A 21,911-nucleotide genomic window follows, 5' to 3' on the forward strand; every position below is an offset into this window, starting at 1 on the left:
ACAATAAATAAGCCAACATTGAAGAGGTTAGTGGCATTTCTTACTCTTTTTCCTTCCAGGGAACATTTTCTCAATTTTTTTTCCTTTGTATTTTAGATTAAGCTAATCATTTAAGAATCTGACAGCCTTTTGTGGCTGGGCCCTGAGCAAGCTCAGCCCCCGGGGTGCCTGAAGCCCCTCGCGTGTGGGGAACACAAGGTGGGTCCTGGAGAGAGGCGGTCTGAGGGGTCTGGCCATGGCCGTTTACTCATGGCCCTGAGGCTGTGGGGCTTTCTGTAAACAGACTCTACATAGAGATCCGCTGCTTCTGCTCCCTCCTCTCAATTTGTTAATTGAGGTGTGGGCCCTTTCCTGGGCGAGGCTTGGTCTTACGGTGGAGCTGGCTGGAACTCGCCCTTGGGTCACACAGGGCACTAGGGGCTCTGTCCTGCTGACGGCCCATTTCTGCCAGGGCCTCGGAGGCTTAGCTTCCCTCTGCCCGGATGTCTGTCTCGATTGCCCGGCCCCGCCCTCAGGACTCCCCTGCCCTCGAGGACGCCTGTGTCGTATCACGGCACACGTGTGCAAAGGCGGAGGTGGCCTGCATGCCCCGGTGCCGGGGACTTCGGGCTGACACTGGACGCCAGTCAGGAAGCTCCACTCTGCGCTGAGCAGCCTTGACTCTTTCTAAGGTCTCCTACCGTCCGGATGGGCACGCTCACCCACCCTCCACAAGCCCAAACACACCAAACCCCTTCGCTCGGCACAGCCTTGCAGCCACACGCAGCGTCCCGAGGGGCGAGTCTCCTCAGACCCCCACCACCTCAAACAGGCTCCAGGTCCCATAGCCTTGAGCCCCTCTGTCTCACTCATCCGTCCCCAGCTGCAGGGAGGCCTGAGACCGCCCTGCTCTGAGACACTGCTGCCTCACCACAGGAATGCCCTGCATTAGATGGGAAGGCGGGGGTCTATGCCGCCCTCCGACCTGAGCCACAGGCACGCGTGGAATCCTATCACTTCAAAGAACCGCCGACAAGAAGGCCTCTCCCCACAGGCCATATGTTAGCTGGAAACCTAAACTAACGTTTTGGGAAATACCCGAGCGGCCTTGCTAGGGCTGAGCATCTCGGGTAAGCTGGCTATTCTTTCTGCTACTAGAACGCTGAGGAGAGAGGTCTGTCGGCCCCGGCACTCACTGAGCGTCTTCACCTGTAGGCCTCAAGGGAATGCGAGCTAAGCTCTTGCCCTCCTCAGTTCTGCAGCTGAATCCGCGTTTATGTTCTGTAACCTCACAGCTCAGCTCATCACTTCTGCCAACTGGATCCTCAAGCCTAAACAGGGTGTGCCAAGCTTTATAGCATCAGGAGTTTCTGCCAGGAAAAAGGTCCTGGGGAATGACTTCAGTCTTTTTACCTGACATTTTGAGGAAAGGAAAAATTGGCTGAGATGGATGAGTAAACGGCCAATTCACTTCCAGTTCAAAGAGATTTCAAGTGGAAACCTTTTCCTTAAAAAGCTTGAAGGCTAACATTGTTATTTTGTAACACAAGATGTATAAGCGTGGTGTATTAACAAATCCAGCAGGGACACAGCGCCCAAAGCTACCTCCATTTTCCCATAAGCACTGGTCGACTTCTCCTTATGCTGCGTCTGATGGCGAGAGAGTGCCCAGCAGATGTATCTGACACTCCCCTGCCTCGCTGCCCACACCCGCCCGCTGCCCAGAGCAGAACGCCTGCACAACATCAAGCAGACGTGGACAGGGCCCCCTCACCTCCACTCTTGAGGAGGTAGCGGTTGACATCCTGTATGGTGGTGTTGATGGTGGGCCCGGTGGGGACGCTTCCAGGAGTGACGTCGGGGTCATTCTCTGGATCTATGTTCTGAAGTCCTTTCCAGGGAACTCCAGGATGGAACTCTGGAAAATTTCAAACATGTGAGTATTAGAGGACCTTCACGCTGCTTCTAGACAATTTATGTACATGTTTATAGTCTGCTAATTCAGAGGCACACTTTAGACTTCCTTCAGTAAAGCATCAGTCCTTCGGAGCAAACTAGGTATCAGAACTAAACTAAAACAGAGTTCACACGGGAGTATAAAGCCCGGACACACTCTGCACGGAAGGAACACAGCACCCCCTCCCCACCTCTCCTGCCACTGATCTGAGGGCTACAGAAAAGGCTGTGATGTCAACAACACCCACAATTTATCTGCGAAGGTATTGTCAATGAAAAAGCCAAAGCCATGGGGTTCATGCTCCCAGGATCCTGAGCTTGGGTCCTGGCTTCTCTCAGGCCTCATCGCTCCCTTGGGCTTGGCTCGAGTCCTGCTGCTGCACGGAAGCGCTGCACGCTCTTACCTGGGGGCCAGTTGATGCTGGAGCCGTTTGAGATTTTATCACTGTCAGATTTGGCACGTGACCAGCTATGGGGAACAGCTACAGGAGGGCTGGCTGGTGACTCGCTGCTCTGGATTAAATCGTACCGGCCGTAGGAGTCGTCAACGGAGGACTTGGCTGGAGGTCCGATGCTCAGACCTCCAGGGATAGCACCTGGAGGGGGGGCAGGAAACAAAGAGCCGCGTGAACGGGGCACCCCTGGCCCCTGGGCTAGGCCTTGCCCTCTCCTGCCAGCCTCCCTGTGGCCAGCACTCTTTAGGGGAAGTGACTAGCTCAGTCAGCCCAACTCGACCTTGAAAGACACGCTTTTTAAGAACTCTTTCAGTTTGTTATTTGGAATTCTCGATAAATACACACCCACAGCACGGTGGAGCTCTCTGGGGACAACTGGAGAGTGTCCATGGTCAGCTGCTGTCCCTGCTGTTGTCCACGTCCCTCCCCTCCCCTGCTGGCCTCTTCTGTCCCTGCTGTTGTCCACGTCCCTCCCCTCCCCTGCTGGCCTTTGAGGCCTCGGAGGCCTAACCCTACCTCCCCGGGCGACTGAGCACTCTCCTCCAAGGAGAGTGCCCGGATAGCATGTGACGATTTTCCTGTAGAACTAATCATTAGGGAGAATTTTTTCTTTTTAGACTGCTTTATGTCAAGAGACGGAGAAGGTAATGGCAGGCCACTCCAGTACTATTGCCTAGAAAATCCCATAGATGGAGGAGCCTGGTGGGCTGCAGTCCATGGGGTCGCTAAGGGTCGGACACGACTGAGCGACTTCACTTTTACTTTTCACTTTCACACATTGGAGAAGGAAATGGCAACCCACTCCAGTTGTTCTTGCCTGGAGAATCCCAGGGACGGGGGAGCCTGGTGGGCTTCTGTCTATGGGGTCACTCACACAGAGTCGGACACGACTGAAGTGACTTAGCAGCAGCAGCAGCATGTCAAGAGAAAATTATGTTCCCTATCAAATTTCCTTTGCTGTTTATGCTACCAGGAAATTAAGAGCTAAGTTCAATGCTTAACAGTGAGATCACTGCCTATGGTTATTAGCATTTTCTTTTTTTTTTTGGCTGAACGGCTTGTGGGACCTTAGTTCCTGGACCAGGGATTGAACCTGGGCCCAGGCAGTGAAAGTGTCCAGTGCTAACCGCTGGACATCCAGGGAGTTCCATGGTTATTAGCATTTTTGCTTTTTATTTTTTCTAAGCATTAGATTTTCCTATTGCATTTAATCATTTTATTGAAAAAATTTTCTTTCAGACAAATTTTTGGTTGAAGATACAGATATACGTTACAAGTGTATAGCCATGACCTGTATTCTTTGCTGCTCTGGGGCACTTTTAATTACTTCTCGATTAGTAGCTAAGGTGTGAAAGTTGAGGCTTCAAGACATTTGGTCCTTGACTAGATAGGGTGTTACATACTCTAATGAATGAAAGATATATTGTTGTTGGTTAGTTGCTAAGTCATGTCCGACTCTTTAGAACCAGTGGACTGTAGCCCGCCAGGCTTCTTTCTCTACTACCTTACTGAGGCAACACTGGTTTCTAACATTATCTAAGTTTCACGAGTACGACACTGCGTTTAACTCCTGTCCACACCACAGGGTGCTCAACACCAGCTCCTGGTTTCCACCCGTCACCACACCATTGACCCCCTTCCCCTATTTTGCACTCCACCCACCCCTTCCCCTTCAGTTACCAATACTCTGTATCTTCATGTTTGTTTGGTTTGGCCTTTTGAAATATTTTCTGTTCAGACTTCAGCACTGAATTCTTAGAACAGAAATGCAACGTAAGTAACAAAGGGCTTCCCACGTGGCACAGTGGTAAGGAATCCACCTGCCCATGTCGGGGACACGAGAGACATGGGTTTGATCCCAGGGTCTGGAAGATCCCCTGAAGGAGGAAGTGGCGACCCACTCCAGTACTCTTGCCTGGGAAATTCCATGGACAGAGGAGCCTTGTGGCCTACAGTCCGTGGGGTTGCAGAGAGCTGGACATGATTGAGCATGCGTGCGTGCACACACACACACACACACCCCCGCCAAGTAATGAAATGAGGATGATGAGCAAGTAGAACAGAAGTGACCAGACCCTGGGGCTCCTCAGCGTGGACATACCATGCTTGCTGGGGTTCTGGTCGAGCGGAGAAGCAGCACCGGGTAAGTTCTCCATTGGGTTGGGGTGAGTCCACTGCGGGAGGCGTGACTGGGACTGACACGGGTCCTTCACTGATAAACCACCAGTCATGTCCATGCTGCTGACGTTCATGTTTGGGTTCAGTCCAGCTAAAAAGAAAAGCACTATTAGGATATGTCTGCTCTTCCTCCAAATGATTACTGTTTAAAGCTCTTCTAGAGAAGCAATCTAAGTCTTAACTCATGGTCAAATATTTAACAAAGTGCAGACTCCACTACAGTGGGGGTGAGCTCGACCTGGAGCTCCCACTGGAAATACCATCAGAAATTTTATACTGAAAACACCTCTGGGCCCAGCCCCTCTGGGCCCAGCAGAACCCGTGCTCTGTGTGGACAGCAAGCCCCTCCCTTAGAAGGAGCCCTGAGACAGCCTCGCTCGGGCTCTGCGAGAACAGTGCACATGGTGGGTGCATGCAGGTCCCGACTCACCGAGAGGGTAGGGGGCGAAGGTGCTGGGTGAAGACTGCTGCTCTTTGGTCTGCAGCTCGGGGAGGCCGGGGGCCTGGGGGTGCGGGGGGAAGCTGTCCAGGGCCGATTTGCCTGCAGAGGGGTGCAGAGACAGGTGTGGCGGGGGCGGCGGCTTCACGAGCAGGGCCTGGGCCAGCTGGCGCTGGTGCTGCTGGATCTGCTGCTGCAGGTTAGTGATTGTGCGCGCAACCTGCAGGTTGGGGGCAGGGAATGACGTGTGGTCAGCGGGGCTGGGGGGGCGGTGCCTGGACCCACCTCCATCCCAACCCAGGTGATCCCGGGGGCTTTCCAAAGGGGAGGCTGCATGTCAGAGCCATCATCAGTGACAGCGTAACAAAGTCGGGGGAGGGGGCGGCCAGCGACCCGGCTCTGTTGTCTTGGGGCCCCTACTTGCTGCTCCTGTTGTCTCATGGGTCCGGAAACGTTCCGCTGGGCCTGTAGCATCTGCTGCTGGATCTGTAAACGTTGGTATGCCTGTGGACGGCAGAGAACCATCAGCAGACTGCAAGAGAGCCACCAACAAGGGGTTTGCCTTCTGTACATTAAAGAAAAAATGGCCCAGATTCGTCGGTCCCCTTACCATGCTGTGCTTTAAACATATTGTGAGGCATTTTCAAAAAGAGACATGCCTTTCTAAAATCTTTTTTTTTTTAAGTGTTTATTTATTTATTTTGGCTGTTCTGGGTCTTCATTGCTGCATGTGAGCTTTCTCTAGTTGCAGTGCCCAGGCTTCGCATTGTGGGGGCTTCTCTTGTTGCAAAGCATGGGTTCTAGGTGCTTAGAATCAGCAATTGTGGCACACGGGCTTAGTTGCCCTGAGGCATGTGGGATCTTCTCAGAACAGGGACTCGAACTCGTGTGCCCTGCATTGGCAGGTAGATTCTTATCCACTGGACCACCAGGGAAGACCTCCAAAACCTTTCCACTGCACAGACTTTAAAAAGTAACTCAGTTAGCACCTCTGTTTAGCGCTGCTAGTGAGGTCTGTCAGCAAATTATTTTTCAGTTAATGAACAGATCAAAATTCTTCTGCTTGATTCACACAAACTAAAAGAAATGAGGCGGGGAAAGGGTTTTTTCCTCATGAAGATGCAAGGCGTCCAGAATGGCTCAGTGTGGCAGGACAGTGGTAAGCGGCCGCCCCAGACAGTCACAGGACAAGACACATCCCAGGGCTCAGAAGCAACCAGGAGCTGTGTGTGGTCTCAATCCACAGGGAGCCGGAAATCCAGGCTTGTGGCACTTCCACCACCCTGACTCTGGCCACAAAGCTCGTGAGAACAGTCATCAGAGAGTCTTCCCACAATGATGCAGAAGGCTGGATCCTTTGTTTCAAAAGTTGGCTGAATATGGTAAATTTTTTCGTTACAGCATGGATTTTTGGGGGAGTTTGGGGCAAGAGGATTTATTGAAATAGGATCCAAACAGAAGTAGAGATTATACTATGAGAGAAGCCTCATTAATCCGTAAATCAGAGGAATAAAATGCCTAGCTGAATCCTTATAGGCTCTAGAGCTTAACCTTAGGATGCATAAAACATCATTTCACCAATTTTTCTGGAAAAAAAGTTAAAATGCCATACATTGTTTTTAAAATGGAACACACGAAATGTAAGCATACTTCAATGCTTTCTTGGTATCTTTTACATTACAGGGGTCAATAAAAATTACAAATAAGGGATTCCAGAAGGTCAGTACTGTTGAGAATGAGCTCAGCCTCAGGTCAGAATCCAGCTGTCCGGCAGTGCACCCAGGAGGAGGGTGCTGTTCTCCTCTGTAGGAAGAGCTGAATAGCAAGAATGCTTCTTGGTTCCTCCCCGTCCTCCCCTGAGGTCAGGGGTCCCTTCCTGGTACTGATGGCCCTGGGGCCTTACACCACAGTCCATGCGGCTCCTTTTTCTTTCTTTTGATGTGGACCATTTTTAAAGTCTTTATTGGATTTGTTACAATATTGTTTTTGTTTTACATTGGCCATGAGGCATGTGGGATCTTGGCTCCCCGACTAGGGATCAAAAGTGCATCCTCTGCATTGGAAAGCAGAGTCTTACTGGACTGCCAGGGAAGTCCCCAAGGCTCCCTTTTCTGATTGAAGTCCAGTCGTGGCCCGGAACCCACGCTCAGGGCGTTGGGTACTTCACTGTGGCTTGTCAAGGACACTCACACCCTACCTGGCCACCACCTGGGACTAGACACGCAGACTGGTCAGAAGTGTGTCTAACAAATGCTAAAGGGTCGGGACCGAGAGTCTGACCCTGTAAGGAGAGGTTCCTCTGTAAGGAAAGGCTGACATCATGGTTTTGTCTCTTGGAGCCTTTTTTCTTCCTTCATGACTCCTGATAATTTTCTACAAGATGAAGCTGTTGGACAAGATGTCTAAACAAATCAGATGTCAACATGTTGAAGAAAGAAACAAACGCTGGGTCCTTCAGGGAATATAAATTCAGGATGCCTTGAGGGATACAATGCCATGGTGTTACATGGTAAAAATTAAAAATTCAATGGATGTTAAACTATAAAACTCTCAAGAAGTATTAGACTACATCAGCCTTTCTCAAGAGGGACTCTGAGAGAATTAAGTCCTAATCTCTGAGGCAGATACTGTACCTAATGAAGTAACTTGTCTCTTGCCTCTAGAATGGTATCTATGTATGTCATCCTCAGAAGAATTTAGACAAAAACCAGGAAGTGGTTTGCTGGTTCTGTGTTCAGATGAGAAAGGCTGGCTGAGTGCTAACAGACGTGCCTAACTGTCAGACGTGGGAGACAACGATCACGAAGGGGCCAAAGAATCCACAAAGCTTAGTGGAAACGCGCTTGAGAGAAGACCTTCCTAAATCTTTATTCATTTATTAAAATGTCACCTTATTTATTTGTCTGCACGGGGTCTCAGTTGCAACACATGCGATTCTCAATCTTTGTTGCAACACATGTGAGTTTTTTTTTTTTTTTTACGTTTCAGCATTTGAAACGTTGTGGCACGTGGGATCTAGCTCCCTGACCAGGGATCGAACCTAAGCCCCCTGCATTGGGAACTTGGAATCTTAGCCACTGGACCGCCAGGGAAGTCCCTTCATGCTTTTAATAGTTTACCAACTTCTTGAAAGTCTCAGTGACATTCCTTGATGTGAAGAAGAGCATTAAAGTAACTACACTTATCAGCTGGTGTGTGCGTTCCTGGCTCATGCCTGTGAACATGTGGAGAATGCCCTTCCCAAGTCCTACAACCCGAGCAGATCTACCCTGACTCACCAGCTGCAGCTGATAGAGCTGGTTCAACATCGTCATATGCTGAGGATTAATTGGCGAGGTTAATAGTGCAGGGTTGAGACCAATGTTTTTTGCTGCAAACTGCAAAAGCTGTGCTTGAACCTGTTAACACAAAATGCACCATTAGACACGAACTCTATTCAAACATTCATTCATTCACTTGTCTGTGTGGTTTTTCAAGATTCGAAACTGAGTGATTAAATGACAATTGTATTTGTCTCATGAGTGAACTGCAAAAGCCATTAAAACATTTACAGACTTTCCAACGTTAGTAGTTAGCACGTTTTAGCAGAGAATGTAGCAGGGAGGGAGGGAAGGAGGGAGTGACAGAAGGCCAGAAAGAGGTGTCGTCCCCCAAATATTTCAGTTGCGGATTAATGCTTCAAGGTTCTGCGTTACTCCTGTCGGTTGCTGCTGCTGCTAAGTCACTTCAGTCGTGTCCAACTCTGTGTGACCCCATAGATGGCAGCCCACCAGGCTCCCCCGTCCCTGGGATTCTCCAGGCAGGAACACTGGAGTGGGTTGCCATTTCCTTCTCCAATGTGTGAAAGTGAAAAGTGAAAGTGAAGTCGCTCAGTCGTGTCCGACCCTTAGCGACCCCACAGACTGCAGCCTACCAGGCTCCTCCATCCATGGGATTTTCCAGGCAAGAGTACTGGAGTGGCTTGCCATTGCCTTCTCCACTCCTGTCGGTTACTGGCTTTGTTTTCTGTTGAAGTGAAAATGAGCAGGCATCATTCAAGGCCTGGAGACAGGGAAGGCATATTCACTTCACTATGCCTTCCTGGGAGGAAGTTGGAGGCAGGCTTCCGTGTCTCAGACAGGCACCTGGGACCGGTCCCCGTAGGAGCTCGGTAGATGGCTGCACCACCAGCTGACCAGAGGGTCCTCGTTACAGGGCGGGCAATGACCCCCTCCTCAAGTTTACCTGCTCAGGAAGTGGTCTCTCCCTGCTTGTGGGACCAGACATTCCTCTTGCGGGGCCCAAATGCCCAGGCTCCGTGTGGCACAGGCACTCGTGTGACTTGCTAGCCCTGATTGTGACTGTCCGTCTTCCTCCCTGCTCACCTGGAACTCACTGCTCTGCACTGTCAGGGGCCTGGCACTGGCCAGCTGAGTGCTCCCCACCATGTGCTTCATACATTCATCATAACGTTTACACGAAGTGATCTTAGGGAGTACACGGAAGGGCATCTTTTACTTTTATAGTCATCTAACGTGTATTAGGAAAATGTTGATTTTTCTATTTATGATGGACATGTAAAGTTTCAAGAATAAATTTATCTAAGAAGGCACGTCAATTTAGAGAAGACACATGAAGAGCCTTCACTTGAAAAGAAGGCACACAGATGAGTGAGATTCAGGACACGCTGGTCTGCAGAGTGTGGGGAAGGCTGCGCTCTGCCTCTAGGCCCCTCTCTCCTGCCACCCCTTCGCTGGGGTGGCCGGGTCACTCAGTCCAGGTGCTGGGATGTCGGTGGTAGGGGTCTGTCTCTCGTCTTTCTTCCTCGTGGGGCGTGGCTGAGGCAGAGCTGCTGCTTTCTGCACTGCTGCCTGGGCAGGATGTGCCTGTCTGTCACGCCTGAGGGTCTGCGTTTCAGGGCCTCTCTGTTGTGGCTGAAGAATATCTTAAGAGTGTATCCTGTTTACAAACTTTAACTATTCCTTTACCCAGATTTCAGCCATCTCAACTCGGTGCATAGATTTCAGGTCAAACAATTACGGAGCAATAACTGTGGTGGTGGTGGTTTATTTGCTAAGTCGTGTCTGATTCTTTGCGACCCCGTGGACTGTAGTCTGCCAAGCTCCCTCTGTCCGTGGGATTTCTAGGGCATTAATACTGGGGTGGGCTGCCACTCTCTTTTCCAAGGAATCTTCCTGACTCAGGGATCATATTCTATGATTTACCATTTTAGTCTATTATTGAGCATTCCTATAAGGGGTAATAAGGACTGTAGCAGTATAATTAAAACCTCAGTCCAAAGTCTAAAATAATGGCATGTTCTAAAAGTAAACTATATTATCATGAAAAAAGGTGACACTATGCTTTATGGTTACAAAAAACAACAATATCCTTTTTGTGAATTCTGTTTGCTTTCTTTTTTTTAAAAGAATAAACTGAATTAACAGTCTGTAACATAGGTACTATTATATGTTGTCCTGTTTAGTTTCTCACTGAAGCATTATTCAGTCCTTCATTGATTCTAAGAAGTTTCTTTTACATCCTCAGCAATTTCACGCGCCACTTTGCTCCCCCACCAATCTAGGGCGACTCAGCGGGTTCATCTGAGTAATCTTCTCGCGACCAGGACAGACGTCCCGCCACTAGTGTGTGCCACTGGCCCAAGCGCTCTGACAGGAGGGGGCCCGGCCCTTGGGGAGAGGCCTGGGCACGCCGCCCAGGGCTGCAGGGTCGGGTGGACGGGCTCGCGCGTGAGGGCTGCCCGCTCTCCCTGGGACGCGGGCGCCGGTCTGACCTGAGGGGATAGAAACTGAGGCACTTGAGCACGGAGACTGGGCTGGGAGGAGCTCAGGGGCGGCGCGGGCGGCGGCGGCGGCGGCGGCACGGTCCTGGCGGGCGCTGCTCCGCTGTTGCCAAACAGGCCCAGATTGCCACTCGGTGTCTGCGGACGGGAAGGGAGGTGTGGTTACACCGTCGCTGCAGGAGCAGGCAGGACGCAGAACTGCACCGGCTTCCTGCCGTGCGCAACTCGCACCAGAGGGAAGGTTTGACAAGGGCTGCCCACAGTCCTCTGACCCAGGTAAAGGGCAGCCCCCACAGGACACCTGCTGCCCCCCCGAGCTCATAGCAACAGCAATACCAAGGGCCCGGTGGCTAAGCCTGGTGCCAAGGGCAGGGCTCCCTGTGCCCCTGTCCCAGAGGTCTCTTTCCTGCCCCCTCCATCTTCCATTTTTGTTATTATTATTATTGAACTGATGGGACTTAAAAAAGAAAGTGCTGTTCACAGACTTATGGACACAGTGGGAGCAGGAAACACCGGGATGAATCGTGAGAGTAGCACAGAAATATACACATTACCGTGAGTAAAACAGACAGCTAGTGAGGAGTTGCTATATGACACAGGGAGCTTAACCTGGTGTGCTGTGACAACCCAGACAGCGTGGGATGCGGTGGGTGGTTCAAGGGGAGGGAGCCCATGCGCATCCACGGCTGATTCATGGTGATGTGTGGCAGAAAACCAACACAACATTGTAAAGCAATTACCTTCCAATTAAGAAATAAATAAATTAAAAAACACCACCACAAGACATACACACTCAAAAAAAAAAAAAAAGAGAAAATACAGATGAAGATAATGATTTTCAATCTAAGTGACATTTCTTTTCCACCAAAAACCCCATGATCCAAAAAATAAAAAAGTACTGTTCTCTGATGGTTGCTGAGAAGAAGGCCTGGGGGAAAGCATATTAAGGGAGTCTGGGATGGGTATGTCCACACTGCCATAAGTGGATAACCAACAAGGACCAAGTGTACGGCACAGGGAACTCTGCTCAGTCTTATGTGGCAGCCTGGACGGGAGGCAGGCTGGGAGGAGGGATACATGTACACGCATGGCTGAGTCCCTCTGCTGTCCACCTGAGACTACCACAACACTGTTAATCAGCAACACTCCAACATAAGATAAAAAGTTAATCAGCGATACTCCCATATAAGATAAAAAGTTGAAAAAAAAAGAAAAAACAGAAATGCTGCTCAAATCGCGTACAGATGACAGAAAATCCACCTGCAAAGCTTGCCTACATCTTTGCATCACAGAAGCCACACAGAGCCAGTTTCAGGTGACCCACGACAAGCCCATCACGGTCAAGGGTGCTACAGTAACACTGAGCCCTGCAGGGGACTGGCGGGCACGTGCATATGGGCACTGTCTGTGCTGGGGTAACGGGCAGGGGTCACTAACCAGAGAGAAGGAATTTTCCAAAAGGAAACAGAACTGAGTTCAACAAGACCTGAACCTGAATACATGGACAGATTCAGGCCGGTAAGTTTGTGTTAAATACAGGAACTATATTGAGAGCTTCTTTCTGTCTCCTGGCTGAGTTATCTGATCCTTGGGGCCATTGGCCTGGCCTCTGAGTCCCTGATGGCAGATGAAACCTCCACTGCCGCCTGGTGAGCCCCAGGAGCAACATGAGACGGCAGTGGGGATTACATGGACTGGGGTGCTGCTGAGAACTGGCCGTGGCCACCCCCAACCTCACAGCATCTCTGGAAGAGAAGGCTCAGAGCTGTATGTGTGTGAGCCTCAGCCGGGAGGAAATCAAGGACAGTTCCAGGGACGGGAAGGACATGCACCTGCTTTCATGTCACTTCATCCCAGGGGAGAGAAGTGACACGAGGGGGCCATCGTCCAAAACCCCAGGTCCTGCCTCAAGGATGTCTGACAGTGACTTGTACCTTCTCCATGACTGTCAAGGCAGGGAACAATGCCAAAATCACTCTGAAAACCACTGAGAACCTGCAGGAGATGTCATCTCTATTTCTGGGGAAAAAGGGAGAGTATGGTGTTTTCCTGAAGATTAATAATACATTTAAGGTGTCCATGGTCAGGAGAGACAGACAGCACTGCCTGGACCTGTGAATAGATCCAGCTAGCTAAAGACCGCTCTGTAGCCCGCGTCACTTCACGAGCAGCATGTGAGCACCAAGGGTGCTGAACTCAAACACATTTCAGTTACATGTAGAAATAATTGTGAAGCATTTCCTGTAACATGGCTAAACCTCTAGAATTGGACTCATTTCTTGACAGCAGTGCGTCACTTGAAAGGGAACTTCGTCACAGCTCAGTTCTGTTTACACGTTCAGTGGTATTCTCACATCCGGGTAGTAATGAAAAACAAAGTTCATGCCTCAGACACGCTGATTCAAAGGCACATAAAGGAGACCCCGGTGAGCCTCGGCCAGCAGCCTTACCTGTCTAGAAGAATTCAAGTTTTGCATGCCCAGCCCTGAGGCAATCCCGCCCAGGGCCTGATTGGGGAGTGCACTGTTGGAAAGGGGGAGCTTCAGGCTTGGTGAAGGCAAAAATGGTGAAGTCGTGGGCTCTTCCACGAGGCCGCCATCCTGATTGGGGAAAGAAAGCGTGAGCTGTGGGCAGGGCCCGTCCACACACAAAGCACACATTCCCAGGACACAGACAGGGATGTGGATGAATATAAAGAAGTAAAAGATCAAAAACGTGTAGATGAGAGGATGGAGAAATGGGCAAAAGGAAGAGGGAAAAAGAAAACAGAGAAACAGGATTAAGACGCTGTTTTCATCTTAACAGTTAGTTTACAAGCACACACATCAGCTTACACAGCCTCATCGCTACCAGCCCTGCCTGTGGGTAGGAGTCAGGAGAGAGACAGTCTAAGTCTTACTTGGAGAACACTTTAACAGCCGTTTTCAAACAAACAGGCTCCTCTGAGAAATTACTCACAAGGCTTTAGGTATATACTAGGTTGAGATCTGCTGACATTCATCTGTTTTTGATTTCATATGGCTTAACCTAATAATAAGGTAAATTATAAAACAGACAAAAACCTTATTTTTTTTTTTTTACATTTACTGAGGCACCAGGTCCTTTGTAAATGTACCTCATCTAACTTCATAACAAGCCTAGAGTGTTATTTCAGATTTTAAAGATACAGAAATAAGTCAGGGTCCCACACTTGGCAAATAAAAATTCAGGATGCTGAGTTAAACTGGAATTTCAGATAAGCGCCTGATAACATTGCTGAATAAGTATGGGCACACATGATTCATTGCTGCCTGAAACTTCAACGTCCCCGGACATGGTGGTGCCGGGCACAGTGAGGACCCCACTGAGTGGAGCTCTGGTCGGAAGACACTGCTTATCTGAGAACAAAGACCAACTCTCGTCTCGTCTCCTGTGAGCCCGCTGTTTGCGTCTGTTTGCTTTAGGGTTGTCTTTCCTTGCTTCTATTATTTTTTCAAGGTCAGACATTCTGATTGAGCTCAACGGGACACTGTTTTGCTGTCACCGGTGTGACCCCCTCTGAGGTCACACCAGTCTGGAGAAGCTGCACTAAGCAGGACGATATTAAGGGGACTGAATTGGCGACTCCACTTGCTGAAACATCTAAAGTGATTTTCCCACACCTGTGGGTTTTCTGAAGTGGCTCATCCAAGCAAGGCCCACGCCCAACCACTTCTAGACCCTTCTTCTGAGATTAAACATGTAATACATCATTTCCAACGGGAAGAACCGTGCACATAAGACCATAAAATAGAAATCTGATGACTCTCGTCTACAGGACAATTTCAAGCAGCCAAGCTTACCCACTGGCATGAAAATCAGTTTTCAATTTCAGTATTTTTATTCATCACATCATATGAAATACTTATAGCACTACCTCTTTTGAGTCAAACATTCACATTCACTAGAAAAATGGGTAAAAGTCACTTAAATATTACAGTCCAGTAACTTTCTAATCCAACACAGTGAAAATGAAAAACATGTCTTGTTAAAAACAAACAAAAAGCCACCAAAACTCATACCTTGTCAAGGAAGGTGGGGCGGTCCACGGAAGACTCTTTGGAGATTGGTGGGCGGCAGCCAAGGGGCTTGGTGACCATCCCGTTGTAGTCGGTCACTCCCAGTCCACGCTTGTCCACGTCCACCTTCTTTTCCAGTAGAGCGCCTAGGGCACAGCAGACAGAGGCGGCGTTTGAAATGAGATGCCCAGGGGGTTGGCTGTGAGTGCTGAGCACAGACGGGTGCCAGCCGACACCTCAGGGAAGGAGTCAAGACCTTCACCCCTCAGAGGACAGGGCCAAGTATGGGAGGCTGTGGTCTGGCCCCTGCTCCGTATCAGCCACCTCTGCCCCAAGGGAGCTTGGCCCTTCCTCTCCCCTGGGACTTATCGCCCCCTTTCCCAAAGAGGGCCTTTTCCCAGATGTCCCACCTCATACCCATCGACTTCCACCTGCTGAGTCCCTTCCGGCTGCAAGGACCTGTCCAGACGTTGGGGACACGACCATGCAAACCAGACGGGTCTGTCCTGTGCTCCTTAGATTCAGAGACTTGTGTCTGTTCAGCAGCCTCAAGCTTGGCACTGCCTCGCAGCTCTGGGGAGGCAGGACTAACTCCCTACAGATATGCCTGGTCCCTCTGTCCTGGCAGCTGACGCCACACATCTGGCATTTGCATGCGGTTACAAAGCTTGACCCTCAGTATTTGTGAATTCTGAGCTGCTGAATTCACCTACTTGCTAAAATATAATTGTATCCCCCACATCAAAACTTGCAGTGCTTTTTGGTCATCTGTGGACACATGAAGGGCGGGGAAGAATCTGAGCCCCAGATCTCTCTCTCTCTCTCTCACACACACACACACACACACACTCCTGGCTCAGGCTCTCGCAAAGTGACAAGTGTCTTTCTCGTGGTCTGTGTGGGGCCAGGTTCGACATCTCTGTGCCTTCTGTTGGTCATTTCAATGGTCCCCGTGGTCCCCAAGCCACTCGTTCAGCAGCTGCTGCTGAGCCACAAGGGGGTGCAGCTGGAACAGGAAGAGACAGTCACCATCTGTGCGCAAGGCTGTGGGGAGGGGGCTAGAGAAACATCTACAGTGAGATGAAGCTTCGGAAAAGATGGAGAGCAGATAGATTTGTGGACTCACAAGATGATGACTTACTTTTCTTTTTTTAAACAGGGATTTTTTTTTTTTTAAAAGCTGATGGCATTGGTGTGAGTAGAAAAGTGAACAGAGTCTATGCTCATTGTTAACCACCCAGGGCCAGGCCACCCTTCTCAGCTGATGTTTTATTATAAAGAAACACGGCCGGCATACGATTATTCATGAGACATCTGTATTACACAGAAACACACAGGACTTCCCAGGCAGTCCAGTGGCTAAGACTCTGCCTTCCATTGTCAGGGGGTGTGGGTTCGATTCCTGGTTGGGGAACTGAGACCCCACACGCTGCGGGGTGTGGCCAGAGTAAAGAAAAGGAAAGGAAAAAGAAAAGCTTAACTCTCCTCACAGCCCCCCAAACCCAGAAACACCATAAAGCAAGGCTGACGTTATCGACTGGCTGACAAACATGCTGTGGCCAGAGGCTGGGACAACCTTATCCTTTGTATGTCCCCAAGGAGCAAGGGCGCAGTACTTCCTGATTCAGTACTTTGGCTCACTCAGCAGGCAACAAGCTGGGCACGTGGCCCCAGCACCTTTCTCTAAGAGGGTCACCATCTCCTCCCCTCAAAACAGATGAGGATAGTATCAATTCACCTATTTGTTGCAGAAATGAAAAAAAAAAAAAAAAAAAAAGAAACAGGAAAAGCAGACGTGGTTCCATGTGGTGCTTGGCCGTTTGTCCCCGGAGACCAGCAGTCCTGAAGGATTGGCCCTGCGGCAGGTGTACACCCGACGGGTGACCCTGTCTCTCGAGCACCTATTCAACCACTGACCCACGACTCAGAACACTGAGACTCACAAACACGCATCTTTAAAGCAAAGTGTGCTCGAGGTGCGTCCCTGTACTTACTCATAGCCTGATCGAGATTCATGTTGTTGCTCTTCAAGGCCTCTTCAGCCGGCTCTCTCTGCGGAGGGAAGCGGAGTTCTCATTAGGAGGTGTGGTAACAGAAAGAAAAGCTTGCAAAGAGCTTGAGCACTGTTAATGCAGGGACAAGATCGATAGTAACCTGACACTGTTCCGTTTAGGAACCAGAAAGACTTTTGTGGTTAGAGACAAACGTCTTCTAAATAAAGAATCCTTGTCATAAGAAAACGTACTGAATTGATTTTCAGAGGGAGGAAGACTTTAAACACCAAATGTCCACTGCCAGGGGAGTCCTGTCACTGACTCTGTGGTGACTCTCTCCCAGGGCAGCCACAGGGACTCACAGGGAGAGTCAGATTCCAGGATGTGTCTGCTGTTGACTACTTTTCGCAAAAAATGTGAAAACAACATAACACAAAACAAGTACTGATAGATGCATTTTGCTAATCATCTCTCAGATTGAAACAGACTAGTCTTGGTGGAGACCAAGCGGGGCTTGGTGCTGAAGTACTGCGGGGCCGCTCTGGGCCCATCACCTCGCAGTGGAAGGGGAGGCTGGGCCCCAGGCTGAGTGCATGGGGTCAGGGGCCTGCATCCAGTGAGAAGTATGTGGTCCCCTCTTCCAGTCTGGGGCCGCTCCAGACCCATCCCAAAGGGGCACCCATGGCAACCAAAAGGTAAATGCTCATTTGAGTAAAGATATGGAGAGAAGACATTTGAAGGGACAACACGGCAGATGCAGGAGGTTATCGTTCATGATGTGAACGCTTCCACTGGCTCTTGGCAACTGAAGAGATGGGGAGGCATTTTCAGAGGAACACCCTAAGATCTCCAGCTCTCTCTACACACGATCTGAAACTCAGGCACCAAACAGGTCTGCCTGGGTTTCTTTATCTGGACACAAGGCTTTAGTGCTTTATACCAAGTCCTCCCTTGAGAGCTTGGTCAATCTTACAGAAATGCATGAAAACTCACTTTTAGATGAAAAGAAAATAGAAAACTGTATAAGCCAATGAAAATTGAAAGTTACCCATCATTTTTCATTCTAGTAAAAGGTTGTCACACCTTTCTAAACAGAAAGGATGTGGATCTTTGCTGTAGTTCAAAGCACATCCTAACCCCTAAGCAGGAGCGCCCAGGTGAAAAGGGAATGTACGAGCAAGGTTTTGCTAACAAGCTCATCCCCCGAAAGTCTTCTTCCTGCGCTACACATGACAAAGGTGGACACGGGACACAACAGGGCCACGCAGGGCAGGACACACGCGGTAAAGGAAGGAAAGGAAGACGCCAGTCACCGGGAAGCCCATGTCTGTGAGTTGTTTGATCAGCCGGGTCATGATCCAGGCCTCGTCCTGCTTGCCAGATGTTTTCATGCCCTGGAACCAAGGGTGGGAGGAGAAAGTCCATGAGGCAGGTTTTATGGTACTGTTTTAAATTACTTTTTACTGGAGTAGAGTTACTTGACAACACCGTTAGTCGCTGCTGTACAGCAAAGTGAAGCAGCTCTGGGTATTCATATATCCCCTCTTTTTCGGGTTTCCTTCCCAGTCGGGTCACCGCACTGAGTGGAGTCCCCAGTGCTGCACAGCAGGCCCTCATTAGTTATTTATTTTATACACACTATCAACAGGCGCACGTGTCAGTCCCAGTCTTCCAGCTCCTCCCACCCTCCCTTTCCCCCTTGGTATCCACACATTTCTCCTCTGCCAGTGTCTCTATTTCCACTCTGCAAACAAGAGCATCTGTAACGTTTTTCTAGATTCCACTTAGATGCGTTAATATATGTTGGTTTTTCTCTTTCTGGCTTACTTCACTCTGTATGACACTCTCTAGGTCCACATGCTGCTGCTGCTGCTGCTAAGTCACTTCAGTCGTGTCCGACTCTGCGTGACCCCATAGACGGCAGCCCACCAGGCTCCCCTGTCCCTGGGATTCTCCAGGCAAGAACACTGGAGTGGGTTGAGCCACATTTTAATAATGCATTTCTTCCAGAAACGGGAGACGCCCAAAGTTCATGTTGATTTGCAAGTCACAGCACCCCTATGCTAACGCTGAGCAACGCTGCGCTCCCCATCGCCCTGACAGGATCTGGTGGCTTGTGCTATGGAATGCTTCAGGGTGCTTCTGCAGCTGGCATGTGTGTGCAATTTATGGACTTAAAAAAACCAAGATAACAATTCTTCTCCCTCAGAGGATGCATTTTGTTCATCACAAATAGGAACCACGTCCATTATCAGATAAGCATGCTAGGTGCTCCCTTGAACACGACCCTGTAATAACCATATAAAATCTACTAAAAATTGCATGGCTTGTGCCCTTTTATAAGCTTTGTTCTAAAAGATGACAAAATACAGGGTATTTGCTCCAACAGGATGAGAAGGCAACAAGATGAAAGGAATGAAAACACCTGTTAATTCTGTTAACTCATGGCCTGTGGGGTGGAGAGAACAGTGAGGAGACAGCGGTGAGGGGAGGGTGGAGACAGAGGGAGGGAGTCGAGCGAGGAGGAGAGGGCGGTGGGCTGGAGAGCGGGCGGTGGGGACTGTGGGGGCGCTGGGCGGCAGGACGCGCCCCCTGGACAACCTCCTGCTCTCCTGCAAGGAGGGGGCTCTAACGATGCATTCACACCTCACACAAACTGTTCTTCACAGTGCTTTCAAAGCAGGCCTGGGACTTCCCTGCTAGTACAGTGGGTGAGAGTCCATCTACCAACACAGGGGACTCGGGGTTGACCCCAGGGGCCATGCCAGGTTCCTGACTCCAACTGCCAGAGCTGGTTCCAACTCGGAGGTGATGCCTCTTGGCCCCTGTCAGTACCCTCCATGGGCATCTGTGTCGAGTTTCTGAATTTTACTTTATTTGGGGAGGGTCCCACATGCCAGGGAGCAGCTAAGCCCAGGTGCCACAACGATACAGGCCTGAGCGCCTAGAGCCCTTCCCTACAAGGGAGGCCACTGCAGTGAGAAACCACTGCAGCTGGAGAGTAGCCCCGCTCGCCACAACTAGAGAAGAACCAGGGCACAGCAATGAAGACCCAGGGCAGTCAAAGATAAAGAAGTAAAGTCTAAAAAGCTTACTAAAAAAAAACCTGGTAAATAACTTCAGTCGTGTCTGACTCTTTGCGACCCCATGGACTATCGCCCACTAGGCTCCTCGGTCCATGGGATTCTTCAGGCAAGAATACGGGACTAGGTTGCCATGCCTTCCTCCAGGGGAGTCTTTCGGACCCAGGGTTTGAGCCCGTGTCTCTTATGTCTCCTGCATTGGCAGGTGGGTCCTTTTCCACTAGCACCACAGTCACAGGACACAGTTTGAGTGGTGACTGTAAACTAACATGCTGGCTTTTCTCAAGGAAGCAGCCTCTTTGGAGGTCATTTTAATCCTTCCTGTGCAGCCAGAGCCAGGTTTGCCAAGAATACACAATATTTTAATTCACCGGTTCGGTGTTTCTGGTCCTGTCATTAACTGGATGATTTGCCAGCCAGATTGTGAAAAGACCTAATTTGAAGCATGCCATCACATCTACTTTTTATGAGCAGAGAGCCCTGGTTTTAGTTTCTGGGTTCTGCTAACTGCCAACTGAGTGGCTTTCAAACTGGAATTGTTTTAAATGGATAATACATTCACACGACTCGAGAGCAGAAACGAGGGGCACGGGGAAGCATCTTCCTCCTGCTCCACGCCCAGTCCGCAGAGCTCTCCTTCGCCTCCTCATCCTCTCAGACAGTTCTGGATTCTACAGAGGCTGTTATGAGTGCACACGTGACTCACACATCCATTTTCCTCTCCTCTTCCTCTGACCCCTAAAATCAGGGATGTGCTAGACAGAGATTCTGTGCTCACGTAGCAATATATTTTGGTGATCTTTTCATATGAGTATGTTTAAAGTTCCTTTAAAAAAACTTTTTTAGTTTTTCATAATATGGAGGTAGCATAATTTAACTAGTTATGCCATCAATGTACATTTAAGTTATTATTTTATTTTTTTTTTTGCTGTCCCATAACAAGTAGGAGACACAAGGGATGCGGGTTTGATCCCTGGATTGGGAAGATCCCCTGGAGAAGAGAATGGCAACCCACTCCAGTATCCCTGCCTGGGAAATCCCATGGACAGAGAAGCCTGGTGGGCTACAGCCCAAGGGGTCGAAAGGCATCAGTAGGACTGCGTACGCATGCGCAGACATACACAACATGCCCCCTTATGTGCTAACATAACAGTATTTTTTTCATGGAAAATAATTATATTTTCTAGAACAAAAATTTTTGGTGAGACGAGTGGTACTGTTACACCTGGCTAGACCTCTCTCCACTGTGTGGCTTCACAGAAGCATCTGGATTCACCCATCAGTCCCTGCTTTCGTGCTGCTATGACAGCAATGCCGTGTCATGCTCTGCGCTCAGCAGAGACCCCCTGAGAGGGCCTCAGGACCCCAGGGTCCTCAGGGCACTCTGAGAGCCTCGGCTCCCTCTGTCACTAACTGGAGACCACCCTATCACCGCACAGGGCTCAGCGTTCACCCCCCTACCCCGGGGCCACACGCACCTTCTGGAGCCCTTTCTTGGGGGCGTTCCCCCAGGAGCTGCAGGAAGAGGGGCTCTCCTGTGAAGCCGCGTTGTTCCACATGCCCCCGTCCTCGTCCTCCCACTGACTGGCGCTGAGGTTTGCGTCGTCCCCGCCGCTGCCCCAGCCTTCTTGCATAGATTTTGAAGCTAGAAAGAGAGGGAGCAGTAGTGTGGATCAGTCACCATTCCCAAAGCAGACAGGGGCGCCCTGTGACACCGATGAGGGGAGGCAAGACAGAGGGGTGTACAGCACCTACCTCTTACTCCTCTGTCCTCCCTTACGCCTAAGAATTCAATTTTTCCTACTGGACATGTAATGTACCTGTATTTGTGTGTCTGTTTTTGTCTTCAAACTCCAGCTATTTGTAATCTGTGCTGTTCCAACGCCCTTAACCCACTAGAGGTCACTTTTTAAAAACACATTTATTTATTTGGCTGTGCCGGGTCTTAGCTGTGGCACGTGGGATCTACCATCAAAGTTGGCAACACGCAGAATCTTTAGTTGTGCCG

The 21,911-nt window shown here is 49.8% G+C and overlaps 1 protein-coding gene across 7 annotated transcripts in view; it reads right to left on the reverse strand.

The window, feature by feature from the left end:
* Positions 1-21,911, reverse strand: part of TNRC6C (trinucleotide repeat containing adaptor 6C) — a 118,355-nt gene that overhangs the window by 11,088 nt on the left and 85,356 nt on the right. For all 7 annotated transcript variants that reach the window (XM_088829296.1, XM_055408479.2, XM_088829294.1 and 4 more), the window contains 12 exons: positions 21,382-21,548; positions 18,134-18,214; positions 16,821-16,878; positions 14,830-14,972; positions 13,240-13,389; positions 10,781-10,927; positions 8,286-8,405; positions 5,428-5,511; positions 4,999-5,227; positions 4,492-4,659; positions 2,340-2,531; positions 1,754-1,897 (listed from right to left, as the gene is read on the reverse strand). In XM_088829296.1, the coding sequence (XP_088685422.1) occupies positions 1,754-1,897; positions 2,340-2,531; positions 4,492-4,659; positions 4,999-5,227; positions 5,428-5,511; positions 8,286-8,405; positions 10,781-10,927; positions 13,240-13,389; positions 14,830-14,972; positions 16,821-16,878; positions 18,134-18,214; positions 21,382-21,548 (1,683 nt within the window). The remainder of the gene's footprint in view (positions 1-1,753; positions 1,898-2,339; positions 2,532-4,491; positions 4,660-4,998; positions 5,228-5,427; positions 5,512-8,285; positions 8,406-10,780; positions 10,928-13,239; positions 13,390-14,829; positions 14,973-16,820; positions 16,879-18,133; positions 18,215-21,381; positions 21,549-21,911) is intronic.

This window comes from Moschus berezovskii, chromosome 20 (genome assembly GCF_049115385.1).
Source record: "Moschus berezovskii isolate FMDL1 chromosome 20, NW_MosBer_1.0, whole genome shotgun sequence".
In the NCBI taxonomy this organism is placed as follows: domain Eukaryota; kingdom Metazoa; phylum Chordata; class Mammalia; order Artiodactyla; family Moschidae; genus Moschus; species Moschus berezovskii.